The 24,830-nt window shown below is 39.0% G+C and overlaps 1 protein-coding gene across 2 annotated transcripts; it reads right to left on the minus strand.

Annotated features, from left to right (window-relative positions):
• Positions 1–17,597: 17,597 nt before the first annotated feature.
• On the minus strand, positions 17,598–19,718 carry LOC145000406 (alcohol dehydrogenase 2-like). 2 transcript variants are annotated; one of them, XM_078959628.1, is made up of 10 exons: positions 19,686–19,718; positions 19,540–19,596; positions 19,317–19,453; positions 19,185–19,231; positions 18,780–19,105; positions 18,613–18,695; positions 18,450–18,525; positions 18,204–18,361; positions 17,952–18,113; positions 17,598–17,863 (listed from the first exon to the last, which is right to left on the minus strand). In XM_078959628.1, exons 2-10 carry the CDS (start codon positions 19,571–19,573, stop codon positions 17,747–17,749), a joined length of 1,140 nt encoding a protein of 379 aa, XP_078815754.1. In that variant the 5' UTR covers positions 19,574–19,596; positions 19,686–19,718; the 3' UTR covers positions 17,598–17,746. The 2 variants fall into 2 exon arrangements, with proteins under 2 accessions (XP_078815754.1, XP_078815753.1); XM_078959627.1 differs by lacking the exon at positions 19,686–19,718 and having other exon boundaries at positions 19,540–19,678.
• Positions 19,719–24,830: the final 5,112 nt, after the last annotated feature.

The raw sequence follows: 24,830 nt of genomic DNA on the forward strand, positions 1-24,830 counted from the left end.
TCATAAACGCAATAATAATACAACTATGGTTTGAGTGTATTAAGTTTATCGTCGTTTATACGTGCGAAGGCGTTGTTACTTTCTCCTAACGTATAACTATAAAGTATTTTATACGAGATACATGTTATGTGTATATTTTGTTGTTATGTGTGTGAATGTATATTCACTTTCTTCTATCTTACAGATATGATTATTTCTATATGAAATACGTGTTATGTGTGTGTGCCTCATCTGTTATATGGAAAAGGTATTGATCAAGCATGCTATACAGGTTTTGAAAATATGTATAAAAATGTATGTTTTTATCTACTAATATGTTGGATAGAACATGGGTAGATAGTTGGTGTGTAATAAACAGATGAGAGGCCTCGTTGTTGTTTGATCCAGTCATCTAGCGGAATTTAGATGACGACCACGGGCTTTTCTAGATAGTCATGTGGAACGCTAGCAGGCTCATAACTTGTAGGTGTTAATGAACTTGGGTGTTCATTCGCTGTATTCCATCCCCCTCATGGTTGCCTTATTTGACTTATATTGCTGAGGAAACCCCGCAGCATGTGTTGTCACCCCGATGAAAATATTCTTAGATTAGGTCCCTTGTGTTAGTTATTTTAGGGACGTAAAGTGAGAATAACGGGAATGGGTAACTAGGTTATTGTTGGTTGATAATAATTAATTTAATTATTTATTGTGGGTCGAAAACCCTATATGCTCACCAGGCTCCCAAGCCTAACCCACTCAGTTTTATTTGTATTACAGGAAGTGGCGCAAGGGCGTAAGATGGATGAACCATCAAGTTGTTTTGTTTACAAGTCTGTATATGTAAATATTTGTTGAATGACTTGTAATGTTATCGTTTATGCTTGTTGGTCTGTATCGGAACATGACACCCCGGGTTTTGATTATATAATGAAAAATACATTTCTTTTATGAAATGCTTTGGTAAACATTGTTTTATCATGTTTTGTTTTGGGGAACAAATTCCGCAACTCTTTCAAATCAAAAGGATTTACTCTAAAAATATTTAAAAGCATAAATGAAAATCGGTCTTTTCTGGCCGAGATTTTGGGGATGTCACAGTTGGTATCAGAGCATTAGTTTAAGCGAACTAGGAATTTTTAGGATTTCTAGACTTAAACTTAGAATGCTAAGTGGAATTTTGAGATGTGTGTCTGTTATGTTTTAGACACGAGCACTAGTTTATTTTAGGAAAGTTGCCTAAAATGCTTTATGTGCTAAATGTTATATGTTGCCATATATGATATTATTTGTTCAGGTCTATGGTCTGTTGTCGACCGGATCTAGAAACTTTATGTGTGTAGGATTCTAAACGTACGTCTACGATATTAGAACTAGCATGTAAACGTTTCGGAGTGATAAGGATGATTTGAATATCTATCGTGAATAAGGATCTAATTTCACCTTATTCGGTGTGTAGATCAAAAATGGTGAGAACAAGAAGTGGAGTTGGAAATGCTGATGAAAACAGGAATCAACCACCAGTGATTGAACAAAGACCTGCTGTAGCAGCAGCACCTGAGCCAATAACCATGGCTGGTGTGCAATTGATGATTCAGACGATGTTGGATCGTCAAATGAATGAAACTAGACGGTTGCTTCAACAAAATCGTGAAGAACTGTCAATTCGTGTGGAAGAGCCTGAATTAAATGAAGGGCACTCGGAAGGTGGAAACTTTAGTGGGTCTGTTGGTCAAGCCAACCCGCCGATAGTTAGGCAAGATAACCGCGATGGAAGGAATGATGGAATGGGATGTAAGTACAAGGAATTTTTGACTTGCAAACCATCGACCTTCAATGGAAAGGAGGATCCGATTGGGGTTATGGATTGGATCTCCGAAATGGAGCTAGCCTTCATGACGTGTGGCTGCAGAGGTAAGTTGCAAACTATCTATGCCGTGCGTCAATTATGAGGTGGAACCATTCATTGGTGGAACACTCTAGGGAAAACTTTGAGCCCTAATGAGCCACTGCAATTGTCATGGGCAGAGTTCTTGGTGCAATTGAAGCGCAAGTTCTGCTCGGCTCAAAATCTGTTGGAGTTGGAGAACAAGTTCCTGACATTGACTAAAGGCAGCATGTCAGTTGATGAATACACCAATAACTTCACCGATAAGATGGAGTTTGCCTTGCGTATCGTTCCAAACGAGCTGACGAAGGTGGATCGGTATGCAAAGGGACTTCCATGGGAGTACGAGGTGCCAGTACGTCAGGCACTTACTCTAGAGGCAGCTATCTGGGCTGCCAACAAGGTTGAGGTTGGTGAGAAGAGGAAGTTTGAGGGAACATCTGGTTCCGGTAAGAAAAGTAAATTTTCGAAATCTGATTCGAAAAGGTTTGGTGGGGGAAAAGGAGGAGAAGCGAAGTGGTGTGATAAGTGTAAGAAAAAGCACTTCGGGAAATGTAGCGAGGATGTAACTTTCTACAACTGTGGAAAGGTTGGACATTTTGCCAATGAATGTCCGAACAACCAAAGGATGTGTTTTGGGTGTAATGAAGAGGGGCACATTTTGAAAGACTGTCCGAAGAAGAAAGAGGCAGCTAAGCCCAACATTCCACCAAAGCCGAAGGCGAGAGCATTCCAGATGACACTGGAAGCTGCTAAGGATGAAGCTGATGTCGCTTCAGGTACCTTTCTCGTTAACAATTTGCCTGCCCAAATTTTATTTGATTCTGGAGCCAACTACTCCTTTATATCGCACGAATTTGGTAGAAAACTAGCTTTGCCTGTTGATAGACTAGATAATGCTTTATTAGTCGAAGTTGCTAGTGGCAAGTTTGTACCTGTTAGCCATCGTATGAAAAACATCTTAATCGACTTGAATGGGAATAAGTTCCGCAAAGAATTATTGCCCATTGAACTTAATGGTTTCGACATCATCTTGGGAATGGATTGGCTCAGCGCCAATGATGCCGAAATTTTATGCAAGAAGAAGATAGTTAAAGTAAACCCGCCTGGAAAAGATTCATTTATGGTGTATGGGGACAAACGCCGAGTGAATTCTGGAATCATTTCCCTAATGAAAGCCAGAAAGTGTTTGACCAAGGGATGTACATCATATTTAGCATTTGTGATTGATGCTAAGAAGGAGAAGAAGGTGATGCAGAGTATTCCTGTGGTGTGTGATTATCCGGAAGTATTTCCCGAAGATCTTCCTGGATTACCACCTGATAGACAAGTAGAGTTCAGAATATACTTGTTACCAGGAACCATGCCAATAGCAAAAGCACCTTATCGATTAGCACCGACGGAGATGAAGGAGCTAATGATGCAACTTCAGGAGTTGTTGGACAAAGGTTTCATTAGACCTAGTTCATCACCCTGGGGAGCTCCGGTGTTATTCGTGAAGAAGAAAGATGGAAGTATGAGAATGTGCATCGATTACAGAGAGCTGAACAAGGCAACAATAAAGAATAGATATCCGTTGCCAAGAATTGATGACCTGTTTGATCAATTGCAAGGTTCGAGCTATTTCTCGAAGATCGATCTTAGGTCAGGATATCATCAGCTGAAAGTAAGAGAGCAGGATATAGAGAAGACTGCATTCAGAACTAGATATGGACACTACGAGTTCTTGGTTATGTCGTTTGGACTAACCAATGCTCCGGCAGCATTCATGGATTTAATGAACAGGAAAGCGGTTTTGACATCCATGTGCCATATTTCATAATCATGAAATGCAGCAATGGTTAACATAACTCTAATAGACTTAATCTTCGCTACTGGTGAAAAGGTCTCACCATAATCAACTCCTGGAGTTTGAGAAAAACCTTTTGCAACCAGTCGTGCCTTATAAGTGTAAAAACCCTTAGCCAACTTTTCATTAAACTCTAATAGACTTAATCTTCGCTACTGGTGAAAAGGTCTCACCAGAACTAGATATGGACACTACTGACAAAACCCTCTGGCTGACTCATGTAAACATCCTTAGCCAACTTTTCATTAAGGAAAGCGGTTTTGACATCCATTTGCCATATTTCATAATCATGAAATGCAGCAATGGTTAACATAACTCTAATAGACTTAATCTTCGCTACTGGTGAAAAGGTCTCACCATAATCAACTCCCGGAGTTTGAGAAAAACCTTTTGCAACCAGTCATGCCTTATAAGTGTGTACCTTACCATCTATGCCGGTCTTCTTCTTGAAGATCCACTTTCACCCAACTATCTTACGACCTGGTACATTGTCAACCAAGTTCCAAACTTGATTGTCATACATGGATTGTATCTTGTTGTCCATAGCCTCTTTCCATTTAGCAACCTCAGGGCCTACCCTGGCTTTCGTGTAGCTGTTAGGTTCATCCAGAGTTACCAGTGTGCTATCATTGATAAGTGTATCACCTTCCGCAGTAATATAGAAACCATAGTAATGCTCAGGTGCATTCCTAACTCTCGTGGAATGTCTTAGAGGTACATACTCTTCTGTCGGATCAACAGGAGTTTCCTCCTCAGGTTGGTTTCTAGGGTTTGAGGTTCCTTCACCACTTGACTCTTGAAGTTCTTCAAGGCCAATTTTCCTCCCACTGTTTCCTTGGCTCATGAACTCTCTCTCACAAAATACTCCTCTCCTTGCTACAAAGACCACATTATCACTAGGTATGTAGAAGAGGTAACCAAAGGATCTCTGTGGGTAGCCGATGAAAATACACCTCTTACTTCGAGGTTCGAGCTTATCGTGAGAATTGCGCCTAACAAAAACCTCACAACCCCAAATCTTGATGTGGTTCAGATTAGGAACTTTTCCGGTCCACATCTCATAAGGTGTTTTGAAAACCTTCTCTGTAGGGACTAGATTAAGGATATGGGCGGCAATCTCTAAGGCTAACCCCCAGAATGAGATTGGTAGCGAAGCTCGACTCATCATGGAACGAACCATTTCCATCAAGGTTCGATTGCGCCTCTCAACCACACCATTAAGCTGTGATGTCCTGGGAGGTGTCAATTGTGAGATAATCCCACATTCCTTAAGATAGTCAAGGAACTCTGTACTAAGATACTCACCACCTCGATCGGATCGAAGCATCTTAGTGTTCCTGCCCAATTGATTCTCCACTTCCTGTTTGAACTCTTTGAATCTTTCAAAGGTCTCTGACTTATGCTTGATTAAGTAGACATATCCATATCTACTAAAATCATCAGTAAAAGTCACATAGAAGCGATTAACATCTCTTGTGGCGGTTCTGAAGGGTCCACACACATCTGTATGTATGAGGTCCAACAAACCCTCACCCCTAGCACATGTACCAGTGAAGGGTGACTTTGTCATTTTCCCATGCAAAAAGGATTCACAACTATCATCTTATTTTAGGTCAAATGACTCCAAGACTCCATCCTTTTGGAGTTGGCCTATGCGTTTCTTGCTTACATGTCCAAGTCGACAATGCCATAATGATGTTTTATCCAAACTAGTGGAAGAATCAATACACAACACATTATTTCTTAGGTTATCTACAACCGACACAGTTTCATGCACACCATCACAAGGTAATGCTTTAAAATAAAGAACATTATTAAAGAAAGTATTAATACCACCACTTTCATTATCAAACGGAAAGGTAAAACCTTTTTTGTATAAACCATGAAAGGAAATAATATTTCTCGCCATTTCAGACGAGTAACAACACTTATTAAAATATAACACTAATCCACTACTTAGCAACAAAGAATAAACTCCAATCTTGGTGACAGGTGAAGCTTTCCTATTCCTCGTGATCAAGTTTATCTTCCCATACTCCACATTCTCACTTCTTCTTAGTCCCTGCAAATCAGTACATATGTGAATACCACAACATGTATCAAGGACCCAAGAATTAAAATGGGGTGAATTATTAGACAATAAAGTGTATACACCTGCATGGTTGGGTTTCACTTTCCCATCCTTCACATCCTGCTGGTACTTTGGGCAGTTTCGCTTCCAGTGCGACTTTTCATGGCAATAGAAGCATTCAGCCTCTTTAGGGTTAGCAGAAGGAGTAACGAAACCTTTCTTGGTTCCACTTGAAGAGGAGCCATCAAGGGACTTTCCTTTGGAACCCTTCGAAGTGCTCTTCCTTTTCTTTCCTTTGCCTTGCCCGATTGCCAAGACAGGGGCCACGGTTGGAGTAGGAGTGGTAACAACCGATTTACTCTTAAGACCAATTTATGCGGTCTTCAAGAGTCCTTGAAGTTTGTTGAGTGTAACTTCCTCCTTGTTCATGTGGTATGTCATACGGAATTGATCATAACACGAAGGTAAGGAGTGCAAAATGATGTCAATTGGCAACTCCTCGGGGAAGTTCACATTCAGTTTCAGCAAACAGTCCACATACCTTTGCATTTTTTGCATGTCGCCCGTGATGGGTTCACCATCCTTCATCCGGGTTGTTATCATAGAGGATATGATTTCAAATTTCTCTTGACGAGCACTCTGATGGTAGCGGTCCATCAAATCCTGGTGCATCTCAAAAGGATAGTAGTCCTCATGCATAGGACTTTTGGAGCTCGACTGTCATTGTGGCTAACATGATACATGCCACTTTTGTAGAATCTTTCTCATGTGCCTAGTATTCAGCGATCTCCTCAGGAGTAGCAGATGAATCAAGTTCCTTAAGCGCCTTGTCGAGGACATATTCCTTATCCTCATATTGAGTGACCATCATGTTGTTCCTGATCCAATCCATAAAGTTGGATCCATCAAAGATGACTCTCCCACAAAGTTTCATGAGAGAGAAGGAGCTGGTAGGGTTTGAGCCAGAAGCATCATTGTTGGAAGACATCTGAAAAGAAGAAAGACAAGTTTAGATTAGATATAAAAATAGTCCTTAATAAGACACCCAAATGTAATATTAAGGCTAAGACCCAACACAATATTTTATAACTTAGAAGAGGAATGTCGTAATCCAAGCTATAAAATATTTGAAGGTAGGTGAATGACTATTCACCAATTTCCACCATGAAAAAGGAAATAAATTATTAGGCTTTAATTGGTTTTGAAACTCCTAGATTCGTTGAGATTCATTGAACTTTTCAATGGCATGTTTCAATCTTGAGTGTGCCCTTCAGGTTTTGTGACTGGGATGCAGAGGATCACAAAGCAAGGTGTGAAGTAACCATGCAAATTACTTGGTACCCTTAATGTTTATCACTCAATCAATGTGCCGGTTAACCACACGCACTCCACCGACCTATGATAAACCTTTAGCCACCCTTCGCCTACCTTGTTAAGTCTAGGTTAGTGTGTCGGTTAACCACACACGCTCCACTAATGACTTAAACAAAGTGTAAAGTGTAATTTCATGGGTTAGCACCTTATTCACATTTTTCTAAAGTAACTAAGATTGGGAATTTATAAAAAAAAAATTATTTACTTTACATTCATCATACTTCTAATGAAGATTTAAAGTCCTTTTCCTCCCCATTTGGCTAATGACCCTCCACCGGTCAAGGAAGCGGTGGGTGAGAGTGGACACCCATTAAGCTGCCCTTTTATATATATATATATATATATATATATATATATATATATATATATATATATATTATTAAACTTATAATATTATAAAGTATAAGGGTTGAACTTTAACGTTTAAAATTCTAAGGGTTGGAACTAAAGTTTTTAAAGTGACTTTACATGTTCCAAAATGTGAGGGCAAGTTTTGTAACTTTCAAAGATTTTCATCTTTCATAACTTATGAGTTAATGGTTTATTAAAATGAGAGACTTTTCATTTTATGTAACATATGTGTTGCATAATGGACTTTAAAAGACTGACTTTTGGTAATCCATAACCTGAAAATAAGGGTTTTCCTTTATCGCATCTACTCGTCGATTTTGAGCCTTCCAACTCGTTGATTAGACACTAAGTCCCGCGTCTAATATCTATCTCTACTCGTTGAGTTGGGCTCCCCAACTCGTCAAGTCCCAGTGCAAAAACATAAATACTTGGAAAATAACTAATACCAGGAACAAGCGTTACAAATCTCCCCCACTTGAACTAGACTTCATCCCCAAAGCCTGCTGATGCAAAGGTCTGGATAATGCTTCCTCATCTTATACTCTCACTACTGCTCACGCGCCACGCCCGCAACTTGCATTACCTACTATAACCCGACTGATGTTTCCCACTGCACCTTCACTAATCTTACTACCTTACTACCTCATGGCCTGGATTTCCTGTTCGATAACTAACATTAACATCCTCCTATGATATGGATGCTCCTTTGCCTGAATATCGAACACAACTAAGTTGTTGTCCAAACACTTTTGTGGCTGAAACATAGTAGGTAATTGAAGGGTTTTGAGCATTCTAACACTCCTAAGGTGTACATGCAACCCTAGAAACCTTGGATCTATGTTTGACTAAGATACATGCAAATTTGATTTTCCAAGGTTCTTAACCTATCTAACATAGCATGAAGAACTTTTAAACATAAATGCTAGAAGAAGAACGTACCTTTTGTTGTTTGGATTCCTTGAGAGTCTTGTGAGCCTAGCACCTCAAGTATGATGCCTCAAATGTCTCACACAACACCACAACACTTGTAATAACCTTGAGAGAAGTTCACTAACACCTCAAAATCGGCTAGTTCTCTTTTTCTTATACACGTAGTACCAATTTTGCTAGTCTAGGGGTCTTTATATAGTTGTGGCACAAGTAGGGTTACACCATGTAAACCCTAATTTTCATGGCTTTCCATAGTCCATGATCTATGGGTTTGTAACCTCCATGGACTATCCATGGAGCACCTTATGAGTTTTAACCCAATCCATACAAACCATGGATCATAAGCCCACTATACAAGAATAAATGATTTACACAATCAACCCCATATATTTAATTAGTCTCATTAATTCCAAATTAATTCTTTGATCAATACTAATTAAATAATATTATTAATATATTAGAACTTATAATATATTAATAATCCTTAAGTGTCCTTTCTCTCATTTAGTCTATCCAAATGTTGCAATGCCATGCAACCCAAATAGACCATGCTAATCGGGTCAAGTACATTCCAGAAATAGTTATGAACTTAGACACCTAATCAAACCACAATATGAATCAGTCTGAGATTCCATCGCAATCTTACATGATGCACCACTTGCCTATCAGGGCCAAATTCTGAAAAGACTCCCTATACTTGGCCTTCAACCATGCATCTTGAATCGGGTGTCACTCTTTAGAGTGAAGCCTTGATAACACTTCAACTATGACGAAACTTGAGTATCCAATTCTTACCAATAATCGGCAACCCGTTCTGAACCCAGTGAAAACCGACACCTGACGTCCCGAGGGACACAACCGTCACCTTGATCATTTAATGGCCTTTCCAAAAGGCAATAGGACCCAACCACACCAGACTCTCTCCGATCCCGATTATCTCGGTGTTACCAACTGAATGAATTCACTTACCATAACCGGATGTCGAACGCCTTCATTCGGAATACCAGATTCCTGCCTAGTTGCTGAGTCGACTAGCAACCTCACACTCACCCCGTGCGACCTCCGAAAGAGACCTCATATAGCAATAAATGTCCTAGCCATACCGCTACTCATGGTTCCATCAATCCTTCTGATACATCCAACAATAATAGCCTGACAACTTGTCGCCACAGAATCTAATATGAAAAGTGACTGCTACTAGAACCACTGTAATCTTACATCGCCCCTGGTCTCCATCGCCCTATCTTTTCTTCACTTCAAGTACGATGTGGCTCTTTCATGGATAAGACTAAATTAGGACACGTCACAATAACTCAGGTTTCCATAAACTAAGTGGACCCATTACCCTTGGACCTCGCAACTATTTCCCTTGGCATATAGATACTCCCAAATCTCATCTCACTGAAACGAAATCCTCTATTGAACATGCGCGAATTCCATTTCGGGATCTTTCTTAAAGCGAAGTGATACTCCGCTCCTACCCCGAGTTCCATGAATCTGCATTTGCATAATACACCATTACTTTCGACATCCCTTATTTGACCGATAAATATATAGCCTTAGCCGATCCTCGAGGCTACCAGTCTCGCACCTGGTCCAACCACCAGGTTCCCAAGAGTTCAAGATTAGGACTACCCAACTGTAGCCCTACCACGTCGTGTACAAATTATCCACATGATCCTGCAATTCAAGACCCAAACCCTTGACTCAACAGTCTTTACTAGTTCCATCCCAAATTCCTATAACCATTTGGGCTCGCCCACGGATAACTAATCAAACAATCATCTTCTGTCCTGATTCTAGTTAATCTGTGGCTTTCCCATAACCTTTCGAACTGGCCTACCCTAGCCTAAATCTTCCAAAAGAATCTAAGAATGACACGGTTATCCAACAGTCTTACAACACTTCCCATGCTATTAGGCTTCTAGGGAATGCTATGGCTCTCCCGTAGTCTTACAACACTTCTCACACTATACGAATTCTAGTGAATGTTACGGCTCCCCCATAGTCTTACAACACTTTTGCCCTAACTGACCATTAGTGAATGCTACGACTCCCCCACAGTCTTACAACACTTTCACCCTAACTGACCATAAGTGAGTGCTACGACTCCCCCACAGTCTTACAATTCCTACTGACATGACCAACCTTGCCACACTTGTAGCGGCCCAATCCCCCGGAACGATAAACTCCAATGTACAGTTCCCCGCACGTACTGAATGGGCGACAGTCCTGTCAGCCCCTCAGACTCCGTTCAGAAGTCATGGGTCTCCATCCGGGACCCTCCACTAATTGTACCTAAACTGATCCTCTCTTCTCGAGATGCTCCAAATGATCTCCCGCCCTCGAGCTCTGGGATTCAAATTATCAAGGGTTTGGCACCCTGACACACTCACCAGTTCGATTGTCAATGGCTGAACTGCAATAAATAGAGCAACCACTGCTCTAAATCAGTCTATAAACTATCCCCGAGACATAGTCTCCAATCCCAAAAGTGCCATAGAACGCACAATCAATCTGTTCCGCCTTATACAAAAGATCCAAGGTGAACTAAAAAACCTTGGCAGTCCCTCTACTAACTGGATCACCAATGGATCCAGGACCAAACCCTGGTCCTTCCCACACGTACTTATCCTCGTTATGCAAAGCAATTATTCCTACGATCAAAGCATAACCAAGAATTCTCCTTCCCATAAGCTTCTCAGATTCTCCACGGCTCTTACCGATTCGAGTATGAATCATGTGCTTTCAGCAGTACGGGCCCAATACTACCTTCCACACATATCCATACTTTCCTCATCAATCCTCTTGAATCCTCTAAGTCACCTACTCCACTAATACACTAAATGTTTACTAAGAAGCAACCTAGTATCCACCGAAGCACCTCCTAGGTTCCCAACCTCACCAAACCGCCTCACTAAAATCACTGGAGCATATCCTAGGCTTTCCTAGGTTCCCAACCTCGCCCTGCCATCAGCTGCTAAAGAACTCCTCATAATGCCAGCCATCCACCTCCTAAATATCATCATATTTACTTAGTAGCTTACTCCCATCATTTAAGAGTTCCACAAAGCACAAAGCAAGCAGCATGTGTGCAGAGGCACTCTAATCCACAAACTATCATAGAATATTTAGCCCACATAACCCAACTCATGCTATCCACATCGACCCTACTTCCGGCTGCCTTATGCATGCAAATTATACACAGAACAGGATCTAATAGATTATCTAATAATAGACTCTACCCTAGTATCACAACCAGACAAGGAATAGGAAATAAGGCCTAATCAATTATTCTAAGGCTGTAAGATCCTAACCGTATACAATTTTTATGTAACGACCTATTTTTCAATAGAAAATTTTAATTTTTATTAACCAAAATACTTTCCACAAACCATGAAATCCTAAATACAATTTCAAAATTCATATCAATTACAATTTTATTCCAAATCATGAGAGTGTCCCATAAAAACGTCTAAGAGAGAGTGCACGCCGCGCCATCAAGCTTTGCCTTTGCCCTTAGGCTCGGATGTACCTAAAACAAATCCACAAACTATAAGATAATGCTTAGTGAGTTCCCCAGGGCATACCCCACACACAATCCACATAACACATATCATATTAGCTATAGAAGCTACATATATCACATAAGCCATGCATACAAACATATAAGGATGTCATGGGCTCCCCATACATGGTCTTATACCAAAGTGCCATGGGCTACCCCGTGGTATTTAAACAACAAGCCATGGGCTCTCACGCATGGTCTTTCATTCAAATTGCATGGGCTCCCCACATGGTGTTTAACTATTAAGTCATGGGCTCCTCCACATGGTCTTGTCCAATTATGATGGGCCCCCCCCCCCACGGTCTTCCCTGCAAGTATCATATAATCATTAGCATACCAATTAGAATATAGCTAACTATCATACCACATATCTCTACTACAACTAGTATACAACATATCATAAAATGGGTTGGCCTTGGTGCCTTAGATTCATTGGTATGGTGAGGAGACTCGCCCCTCGAATGTTGAACTAACAAGCTAAGATTAGATATATCCCACACACTGATCCAACTCAACCGCCTCTAAATGGATGCTAACAACAAGTAGATGCTGGATCCAAAGCCTTCTCCTTTCTTCAATCTCCTCAACCTTCAAGTTTCCTTCTCAAAAGCACAAGTTCCACTCTCCAAGGCTCACACATACTCAAGGAAGCACCAAAATGCAGCTAGGGTTTCTTTTTGGACTGGAATAGGTGTTACATTTTAAAGCATACACTTAGCAGTTACCAATACCAATAGTCATTCTCATTCTAGCATGGCATCCAGTATCTCCAAGGCTACAAGCATCACATATCAGGCCAATCTATCGTTGACTACTCAGCATTAGCATGCCATTCTACCAGCTCATACGACATATAAAAGCATCTCTCCTACCCCTAACTAGCTTTCGATTCTCTGATTCATAAATAAAGTCATCACAAATAACATATACGTGTATTCTGGGAAAACTTACTTGAGCTCGGCGGATTGTAAGCGCCACAACCTTTTCTTATCTTAGCAAGTTTCTTTTCTCGAGAACATTTTTCTTTTGAAAATTTTACAGATCCTCAGTTTGATTTCAAACACACTGAAGAGTATGTCTAAATCCCTCAAACCAAGGCTCTGATACCAACTTGTAGGGACCCAAAACTTTAGGGTAAAAACTTCATTTTCATTATAATCAAAACACCGATACCATTTAATCCAAACATTCCAAACATTGCTAATTTAAAAACATTTATCAGAGTTCATCCCAAAATCTCATATTGCAGAAAACACGGGTGTGTGCACTACGATCCAGCTGGGCCCTTCCTTTCCAAACCGATTATACCTGAAATCATAAACAAAACAATAACCACGAAGCTTAGTGAGTTCCCCAGAGCATACCCCCACACAATCCACATAATTACATAATCCATATTAGCTATATAAGCTACATAACCACAAAAGCCATGCTTACAACGTATAGGGATGCAAGCTAAACATGGTCTTTACTACCATGACAGATCATGCAAGCTAAACATGCGAATATACTAGGAATCCATAGAAACCTTATGAGGTCTTACACTAATGCCATGGGAACCCCCACATGGTCTCAATCTACTACCATGGGACCCCCCCCCCCTCGGGGTCTTCCATGCAAGAGTCATACCAACATTATGCATAATCAATCAACAATCCACATATCATAAAATATGCCGGCCTTGGTGCCTTAGACCTATTGGTATGATGAGAAGACTCACCTCGAATACAAAATTTTCCCGAGTGAAATCCTTAGTTGCTGCCCCGCCAGCTTCCTGAGCCGTCACTTCTAATCACTATACCCAATTGGCAACCCTCAATCTATACATGGGGTAAAATGACCATTCTATCCTAGCCTAGTATGATCCAAAATTAAAGCCCAAACCAAAAAATAATCCCAAAACTATAATGTCCATAATCCATCAATGGGCATAACTTGAGAAGACCCAATACCAAAAAGGCCTAAGATATTGAATGGTCAACCCTAGTAAAGTCATGGTCAAAGTCAAAATCAACAGTTAAGGTCAACAATCCATGTTGACCCAACTCGTCGAGTGCATCTAGCAACTCGACGAGTTCCTTCAGTTGTTCAGAAAACCGGGGAAAAACATAACCTACTTGCCGAGTTCACTCAGTATACCAAAAACGGGAAAACCTAATCCAACTTGTCGAGTTGCTAGGGAAACTCATTGTGTTTTCCCCTGTCTTAACATATTGATCCCTTTCAGTCGAATCTAAAGCCCCAAACTACAGATCCAATCCCTTAGGACTGAAATATCAAGTAAAGTTGCTAACTTTACGTGCATGCAAGGCCTCAAGAGGCTAAAACACTAAAACTAAGTTAATAGAAGGTTTAGGGCATGGAGGATGGCCAAAGCTTGATAAAGCTTGGATCTTTAGGCCTAAGGAGGTGTAAGGTGTCCAAATTTTAATTCACAACTTCAAATCATGCTCAACTCTGAAAATGGTTCCAAAATGGGCTAAAAATGCACTAAACTTACATGAGAGAACATCTAAGAAACAATAAGTCAAGGCAGAGACTTTTTACCTCGAAATGCTTGCTAACACAAGGTAGATGTCAGATCTATAGCCCCCTCCTCACTTCAATCTCTTCAATCTTCAAGTTTCCTTCCAAAGAGCACACTATTCACTCTCTAAAGCTCTCTCTCTCTCTCTCTCTCACACACACACACACTAAAGAAGGCACTAAAGCACGACTAGGGTTTCTCTCTGGACATTAAGGATAACGAGGAAGGCCACAAATGAGCCATAAGTTCTTTAAATAGGGTACAAAACCCTGATAATTAGGGTTTTCCTTTACATCATCTACTCATTGAGTTGGGGCCTTGCAACTTGTCGAGCAGACACTAAGTCCCGCGTCCAATATCGATATCTACTCGTCGAGTCCCAATGCAAAACCCTAAAAACTTGAAAAATAACTGATACCAGGAACAAGCGTTACACCTCTTTCTCTCTCTATATTCTTTAGCCTGAAAGAAAAATCAATCTCACCTAGAAATCGAATTTATTTCTGGTTTCGGGGAGTCTTGATCTAAAGAAATCAATTTCAATTTTGGTTATGTGGATTAATTTTGATTCTGGTTACAAGGGTTTTAATTTATATGGTTTATGAATTTTGCTTTTCATTTAGGGTTCATGATTTTGCTTTTCATTTTGATTTCTGGTATCAATTTTCCAATGAGTGTAGCAATGGTTTGGATGGTGGCGGTGTTTTGCAGGGTTGCAATGGGGGGTTTTAAACAGGTTAAGTAATGGTGTTGCATGGTTGCGGTCATGGTTTCCGATTTTAGTTTTGTGTTTCATTTGATTTATGCAAAATTTAGCTTTGGTTATTCATTTTCTGATGAGGATTGTGATGGGTGTGCGGTGGTGCAAGTGATCGATGAGGTAGGTAGTGATGTTCTAGGTTGCTAGATGAGAAATGGGAAAGGGACGGTCGGTCCTTTTTTTCTTTTGTAAAAAATGATAAATGAATAATGAAAAAAATAAAAAATAAATATATAAGGGTATTAGTGTCATTGTACTTCTTTTAAGGACTAAATCCGTAACAAAATAGAACCATAGAGATGGTCTGAGAGCAAAAAAAGGGCGTACATACCTGGATAGACTTTGGGCAGTTTTTTGGGCCTTGAGTCATTTTGGCTTTGGGCCTTGCTTTGTTGGGCCAACTATAGGAAGGGTAAAATAGTATTTTACCCATTGTAATGGGGAGATATGAATTGGAGCTAGAATTGCGGGAAACTGTCCTAATTATTGAATAAGCGTAATTTGGATGTGTTCAGTGTGAGGAACTCGGTATCAGTCTTTATGACTCTTGCATTTGTGTGATGGGTTGGGCCCAAGGGCATGCATGTAGGTTTGGGCCCAATTTCATGAGAGGGTTGGGCCCATTATTCTAGCATGGGCTACGCTCATTGTATAACGGGCTAGGCCTATTTGTATGTTGGGTTGGGCCCAATGAGTAGGATGAGCTAGACCTATTATTATGGGTTCAACCCAATGTGCGAGCTAGGCCCATTGATATGTATGATATGTGGTATTTTGGGGGAACTCATTAAGCTTTGTGCTTACGGTTTATGTTTATAGTTTCAGGTACTTCCGGTTCGAAAGGGAAGGGTCCGATGTGACTGCACAACATTCCCTAGATTTTATTCCGCATTGCTAATTTTTACTCTCTTGATTAAATGTTATTTTTATCATGAATGGTTTTGAGAACAATTTGTTATATGAATTATTGTTTTAAAAATGAAAAATTTACCTTAGATTTTTGGGACGTTAAAGTTAAGGACAAAACACGTAATTTTAACTAAATCATAATGACGATTTTAGTAATTTACTCATTATTTTATCCAACACAATATACAACATAAGGGTAATATGGTCTTTTTTCATTATTCACCACAGTCACTGAATGATATAATCAAACAACATAGTTTCAATGGGATATGTACTCAGTCAGAAGTTCTAACTTAGTCAACATTAAACTCAGTCAACAACAATCAAATAACCTTTTTGAGAATACAAAACAACGAAATATTGCCATCCAAACAACATTATTACCATTCATAGCTATCAAACAACCTTTTTGAGAATCACATATGTTTTCTATTTTAGATAGGATATCAACCTCTTGATAATACCTTACTCGAATTCCAAAATTTAACACACACGTACCTTAACTTACCCTCCTATTCCACGATTCCACGACGGTATGTACATGACTCATGGAGTCGACTCAGTGTAATAAACTATGAATCATCCACTCACATCACATCATAAAACTAATATGCACCACAAAATAAAATTGATGTTCGCCACAACATAAAGTTGTTATTCAATGCCTCCGAGGATTCTTAACCAATAGTATTTCACATACCATCAACCATAGCTTCTGGTTATTACTACCTACTTACACAACAACTAACACTCGTCAAGGGTAGACTACGATTACTCTCATCATCTATCGACTCTTGGGATACGATAATGAATAGCGATCCTGACAATTTCTAACCGACACCTTTGCTTTTAATCGTCCTTATAACATCGTTCTTGTAAATCAACATTACCACAATACCCTTGATAGATAAAAAGTGGGCAATTGAACTCCACTCGAGGTAGACCCAATGACATTATTGTGTCCAAAGTAAACATCTAGTACGTCTAAGTGGTTGTTATACAATCTTAGTTGTGTTAATATATAATGACTTTAAGATACACTTGTTACTTTGATGAATGTTTATTTAGATTCTAATTTATATTTATTTACCGAAATTTATAGTTGCTATTCTTATCCAATCCACGATGTTACATTAAGAGAGGTGATCATATACTAAAATATTAGATGGGAAAGCGTAGAAATCGTAATTATATACATATGGAGCTTAAGGTGACAATAAAACATCAAACCAAGGTGAGTTGCATGTTCGATTTTGCAGAATCTATGATATACATGAATGCTAAATGTTCAAGGTCTGCATAGTATCGTATCATGAACCGTTTAACATCCAAGTTCTATTAAATCGGTAAGAGGATTAAACTTTAAAACAAAAAAGCTATCTACTGCAGTATGATGAGAAAATTGGGATTTCATTACCAATACATTCATACATAATAAGATTAAAGAAGGCACTCGATGTGTTATCTATAATAAGATCAAAGAAGACTCGTCATATGTTATGAACCACAATACAACATTCTGAAAAACTTTCCCTTCCATTTATTCTCCCATCCGAATTATACATCGAAGACCTTCACCTTTAAGCATCAAATCAAAAGCCTTATTGATCTCAGAAAAAGGCACTTCATGTGTTATGAACTTCTCCAACTCAAGTTCCTGCACAAAATCATATCAACCAAACACTAGTTAGATTTCAATTCATCATTCTATTATAATTCAACTTTGAAGCTATAAAACGGGTTACCTTATTCATATACTTTTCAACCACAGAAGGAATATCTGATCGAGGTTTATAGTTTCCAAAAAAGGTTCCCTTCAGAGTCCTTTCGTTCAACAGATTCAATGGACTTGTCTTGAAAACAGCATCTTTATGTGGAACACCCACAAGAACAGCAACACCCCAACCCTGTAAAATTTTCAATGTTTGTTATTGTGTAATTAAACATGAATCATTAATTCATTATATGAGTGAGAGATGAATTGATTAAATTCATACATCATGAACACATTCGAAGGCAGATATCATAGCATCAATATGACCCGTGCATTCAACACTCCTGTCAACTCCTCCATTTGTCATCTCTGCAATCACTTCTTGTACTGGTTTCGTGTGATCTTTTGGGTTCACAAACTCTGTCACCCCAAATTTCTTTGCTGTTGAAGCCAAAAAAATTTACATTAGATTCATCAATCATATCATATGTCTAGTTTTTATTTACAATTTCATGCAGCAAAATCTTACCAAGCTCAAATCTGTTGGCATTGAGATCAACTCCAATGATCCTTGAAGCCCCTGAAATTCTTGCACCTTCAGCAGCCTGATCACAAACAAGAATCATTAGCTTTTTATTTTTTGGCCATGAATGAGCCTTTTTTGAGAAAGTTAAAAGTTCCATAAAACTCACAGCAAGCCCCACAGCTCCTAATCCAAAAATGGCGACTGATGAGCCTTTTTTAGGTTTTGCAACGTTAAGAGTAGCACCAAGACCTGAAGACACGAAGATTATTTAGGTTAAGAAAATACCCATTAGAATTGTAATCGGAGAATGTTGATTATAATTTGTTTTTCTACCTGTTGAGATCCCACAACTGAGGACACAGACTTTGTCAAGAGGAGCAAGAGGGTTGATTTTGGCAAGACAGCCGACATGAACGACTGTGTATTCACTGAAAGTTGAAGTTCCGACGAAATGGAAAATGGGTTTTCCGTTTATGGAAAATCGAGATTTTTGATCGTGAATCATGACTCCTCTATCGGTGTTGATTCTCAAAAGGTCACACATGTTGCTCTCTTCCGACTTACAGTGAGCACATTCTTTGCATTCTCCGGTGAAAACAGGGAGAACATGATCTCCGGGCTGAAGATCAGTCACTCCTTCCCCAACACTCTCCACGACCCTGTTCACGTCACTTAAATTGATCAGATTTTTTATCCGATTACAAACCCTTTTCTATTTAATACAAGAATAAAACTTACCCTCCAGCTTCATGTCCTAAAATTCGGGGAAACACGGGATTCTGACCCTGAAAAGTTCATAGGAAGGAAACGAAGATTCAGGATTTGAGTTTTTGACAGAGATTTAAGTAAAAGGGCCAGTAGATTGGTTACCTTGGCTTCCCAAAAGTAAACATCGGTGTGGCACAGGGAGGTGAACAGGATTTTGATTCGAACTTCCATTTTTTCGGGTGGCGCCACCTCCACTTCTTCAATCACTAGTGGCTTTCCGGCTTCCCATGCTACCGCCGCTGTCACATTTACACTCATCATCAAGCACCGTACCAAACTTTTTCTTCTTGATAGGGAAATCACAAAAGAAAAATGAAATGCTTACCTTTGCATCGAATCACCTGGTTAGTGCTCGACATTTAATCTTCTTGTTATCTGATCGCTGAAACAGAGAATTAAGTTTGCTAATTGCTTGATATGAAGGAATAATCTGAAAATTTGTGTATTTATAGGTCGAGGGAGTGAATATACCAAAACTGTAAACCGACCACCAGGTTTTGATTTGCCGGGTTTCCATCGATCAAGACGTTGACAAGTTAAAACCACCGTTTAACGAAAACAAGAAACCATAAAGCGCCACTGATGCGTGGTTTTCTTCTAAACAATACATAAATTGGGTCCACAGATATGTCTAAAAGTCAAAAAGACCCCAACAAAAGGAGGTTAAAACTTTGGCAAATTACACCCTGACGTTTTGGATAATTTGTTTGTTTGATCTTAATTTTTTTAACTCGTACTTATTATTCAGTTTTTCTTTAAGTTTATACCTAACATATCTTAATATATTTACTTTTTACAATTTTATTAATATTTTTAGTTACTACTTCAATTATCAAAACAACAACCTTATCTAACATCATCATCTCATCTTTCTTATTCAATGACCTAACCACCACCACAGTGTTGTCATCACCAGCTACTACTAACAACCACGGGTCACCACTTGCATCAAATCAAAATCAATCATGAAATCAAACAAATCAAAACCAAAACCTAAACTCAAAGCTAAAAACCCAATATAAATAAAATAAAAATCTCAATGACTCGCCGAGTCGGCTATTTAACACGCGACCAAGTCGCGACTCTACTCACCGAGTCCATCCATGGACTCGACGAGTCACTCCTTCCCAAATTACACTTTTAGCCCTTCCACACAACTCTTGCTATTTCGGGATGTTACAATATATATATATATATATATATATATGAGACGGATTATAAGTGGAGGGAATCGATAATGATCCATACCCAACCCATTTAATAAAAGGGTAAATGGGTATGGGTTGTAAACCGATAAACGAATCAAAAATTACAATCAAAACCCGTAAAGTTCTTATAGGTTTGGAGCGAATCAGGGTTAAAACCCGCTCCATGGACAGGTCTACCAAAAAGTTAAGAGGTAGAATAAAATGAAAACGAGTCGAATGAGAGAAATGGTCATGGAATGAAGGTTTGAATTAGAAGATATATGTTTCAATACTCATATTGAACCTGATCTTAGTAGAATTATTGATAAATCCAATGCAATGATTGATTATGGTAAGTGGTATATAATTTTGGTGGATCCTAGTGAACTTTTGGCGAGCATTGAAGGACATATTGGTAAAGTAAAGGTTGAAGCTGTGAGTCAAAAGGAAATCATGGACAAAATAGAAGGGTGGCTTTCTGCTTGTGAAGAGGAAAATTAGAATGAAAATTATAATCTAGTAATGGTCCTTGCCTTTTTATATTGTTATATGAGTTTTAAGTATAAAATTTGAAAAATAAAACAACATATGAATTTTTATGACGTTCTAGCTTTATTAAAACAAAACCCATATGTAAGATTTTTATTATGTTTTTGTATTTTGTATGATAATTTATATTTGGATTTTGTAAGATAAATTGTATTTGAGATTTAAATGATGTATGTTTAATTTGGATTTCGTATGATAATTTGTATTTGGAATTTAAATGATGCATGTTTAGTTTATATTTTATATGAGAGTTTGTATTTTTATTATTCTTTTAGAGTAAATTCCTTATGGTTTCTAGTTAGAATTATGCGTTTCGTTCCTAACTTTGTTCTTTGCACTCATACAATCCTTTTGGTTTGGTTTTATTATGTTTTTCACCCCTGATAGATATAAAATGACCTTATTGCCATTATATATATATATATATATATATATATATATATATATATATATATATATTTAGAATTGTTTTCATTACATTTTAACTATTTATAAGTTATAGAAAAAGTAAAAAAGGGGTATATCCCACCCCCACCCTATACTGCTATACATACATCTTCTTCGTCTCTTCCCTCGTTTGATTTTATTCTCATCGGAGCTCCACCACCAAAAAAAAATATGTTGCCCATCCGATAGCCCATCACTACCCTTTTGCCACCCATAATATGGGCATCCATTTTTCTCATGAAATACACTTCTCTGCAGATCGCCACCATTACCATTGACTACCCACAGATGCTCAAATCTGCAAACAAATGTAGGATTTTTCGTCTCATACTGGAATATGATATGTCTCCTGTTGAAATCGATTCAATCCACAATTGTGGTTGCTGGCCAACCTGACCCGTCTCGTGGGTTCTCACCCATAAATACAAACCCTCTTGTAACGACCTAAAAATTTAGGGTAAAAGTTTCATTTTCATTTTAATCAAAACACCGATACCATTTAACCCAAACATTTCTACTTTAAAAATATTTATCAGAGTTCATCCCAAAATCTCACATTGTGGAAAACACATGTGTGTGCGCTATGATCCAAGCGGGCCCTTCCTTTCCAAAATGATGATACCTGAAATCATAAACAAAATTGTAAACACGAAGCTTAGTGAGTTCTCCAGAGCATACCTCACACAATCCACATAATCACATAATCCATATTAGCTATATAAGCTACATAACCATATAAGCTATGCTTACAACATATAGGGATGCCATGGAAGCACTCCAAGGTCTTACACCTAGTGTTACTGGAACCGCCATGTTGTCTTAACTACCTTCCATGGGAACCCCCACATGGTCTTCCTGCCATGGGAACCACCACGTGGTCTTTATTACCAAGAAATTTCATGCAAGCTAAACATGCAAATATACTAGCATGCCATGGAAACCTTCTGAAGTCTTACACCAATGCCATGGGAACCCCCCACATGGTCTCAATCTACTACCACGGGAACCCCTGGGGTCTTCCATGCAAGAGTCATACCAACATGATGCATAATCAATTAACAATCCATGTATCATAAAATGTGTCGGTCTTGGTGCCTTAGATCCATTGGTATGCTGAGAAGACTCACCTCGAATGCAGAATCTTCCCGAATGAAATCTTTAGTTGTTGCCCCGCCAGCTTCCCGAGCCGCCACTTCTAATCAATATACACAATTAGCAATTGGGTTCCATACTATAACCCTCAATCTATACATGGGGTAAAATAACCATTCTACCCCTGGCCCAATATGATCCAAAATTAAGGCCCAAACCCAAACAAAAACCTAACACTATAAGGTCAATAATCCATCAATGGGCCTAACTCGAGAAGACCCAATACCAAAAAGGCCTAAGATGCTGAATGGTCAAACCTAGTCAAATTGTGGTCAATGTCACCAGTCAACAGTCAAGGTCAACAGTCCATGTTGACCCATCTTGTCGAGTGCATCTAGCAACTCATCGAGTTCCTTTAGTTGTTCAGAAAACCTGGGAAAAACATAACCAAATCGTCGAGTTATCTTACCAACTCGTCGAGTTCACTTGGTATACCGAAAACGGAATACCCAATCCAATTCGTCGAGTTGCCAGGGAAACTCGTCGAGTTTTCCCCCTGTGTTAACATATTGAGCCCTTTTAGTCGAATCTAAAGCCCCAAACTACATATCCAGTCCCTTAGGACCGAAATATCACATAAAGTTGCTAACTTTACGTGCATGTAAGGCCTCAAGAGGCTAAAACACTAAAACTAAGCTTAATAGAAGGTTTAGGGCATGAAGGATGGCCAAATCTTGATAAAGCTTGAATCTTTGGGCCCAAGGAGGTCTAAGGTGTCTAGATTAGAAGTCACAACTTCAAATCATGCTCGACTCCGAAAATGGTTCCAAATTGGGCTAAAAATGCACTAAACTTACATGGGAGAAGATCTAAGAAACAATAAGTTAAGGTAAAGACTTTTTACCTCGAAATGGTTGCTAACACAGGGTAGATGTCGGATCTATATCCCCCTCCTCACTTAAATCTCTTCAATCTTCAAGTTTCCTTCCAAAGAGCACAAGATTCAATTTCCAAAGCTCACACACACACACACACACACACTTAAAAAGGCACTAAATCACAGCTAGGGTTTTTCTCTGGACAGTAAGGATGATGAAGGAGGCCACAAATGATCCATATGTTCTTTTAATAGGGTAAAAAACCCTGAAAATTAGGGTTTTCCTTTACAACATCTACTCGTCGATTTGGAGCCTTCCAACTCGTCGAGTAGACACTAAGACCCGCATCTAATATCTATCTCTACTTGTCAAGTTGGGCTCCTCAACTCATCAAGTCCCAGTGCTAAACCATAAATATTTGAAAAATAACTGATATTAGGAACACGCGTTACAAATCTCCCCCAATTGCACTAAACTTCGTCCCCGAAGTCTGCTGATGCAAAGGTCTGGATAATGCTTCCTCATCTCATACTCCCGCTGCTGCTCACGCGCCATGCCCACGACTTCCATTACCTATTACAACCCGACTGATGTTTCCCACTGCACCTTCACTAATCTTACTACCTTACTACCTCATGGCATGTATTTTATGTTCGATAACTAACACTAACTTCCTCCTATGACCCGGACGCTCCTTTTCCTAAATATCGAACACAACTGAGTCGTTGTCCAAACACTTCTGTGGCTGAAACATAGTAGTCAATTGAAGGGTTTTGAGCATCTTAACACTCCTAAGGTGTACATGCAACCCTAGAAACCTTGGTTCTATGTTTGACTAAGATACATGCAAATTTGATTTTCCAAGGTTCTTAACCTGTCTAGCATAGCATGAAGAACTTTTAAACATAAATGCTAGAAGAAGAACATACCTTTTGTTGTTTGGATTCCTTGAGAACCTTATAAGCCTAGCACCTCAAGTGTGATGCCTGAAATGTCTCACACAGTACCACAACACTTGGAATAACCTTGAGAGTTCACTAACACCTCAAAATTGGCTAACCCTCTTTTTCTTGTACAAGTAGTACCAATTTTCTAGTCTAGGGGTCTTTATATAGTTGTGGCACAAGTAGGGTTACACCATGTAAACCCTAATTGTCATGGTTTTCCATATTCCATGATCCATGGGTTTGTAACCTCCATGGACTATTCATGGAGCACCTTATGCGTTTTAACCCAATCCATACAAACCATGGATCATAAGCCCACTATACAAGAATAGATGATTTACACAATCAACCCTATATCTTTAATTAGTCTCTTTTTGATCACTTAATTAATTCCAAATTAATTCTTTGATCAATACTAATTAAATAATGTTATTAATATATTAGAACTTATAATATATTAATAATCCTTAAGTGTCCTTTCTCTCATTTAGTCTATCCAAATGTTGCAATGCCATG

This window comes from Lactuca saligna, chromosome 6 (assembly GCF_052625555.1).
Source record: "Lactuca saligna cultivar CGN05327 chromosome 6, ASM5262555v1, whole genome shotgun sequence".
Taxonomy (NCBI): domain Eukaryota; kingdom Viridiplantae; phylum Streptophyta; class Magnoliopsida; order Asterales; family Asteraceae; genus Lactuca; species Lactuca saligna.

What these genes read in the sequence shown, in the direction of transcription:
- LOC145000406 (XM_078959628.1), bottom strand. Translation starts at nt 19,573, where the DNA reads ATGTCGAGCACTAACCAGGTGATTCGATGCAAAG. An exon ending in CCAGGTGATTCGATGCAAAG is followed by an intron (nt 19,454 to 19,539) that starts GTAAGCATTTCA and finishes TAAATGTGACAG; the next exon opens with CGGCGGTAGCATGGGAAGCC. An exon ending in CAGTTGTGGGATCTCAACAG is followed by an intron (nt 18,696 to 18,779) that starts GTAGAAAAACAA and finishes TCGTGTCTTCAG; the next exon opens with GTCTTGGTGCTACTCTTAAC.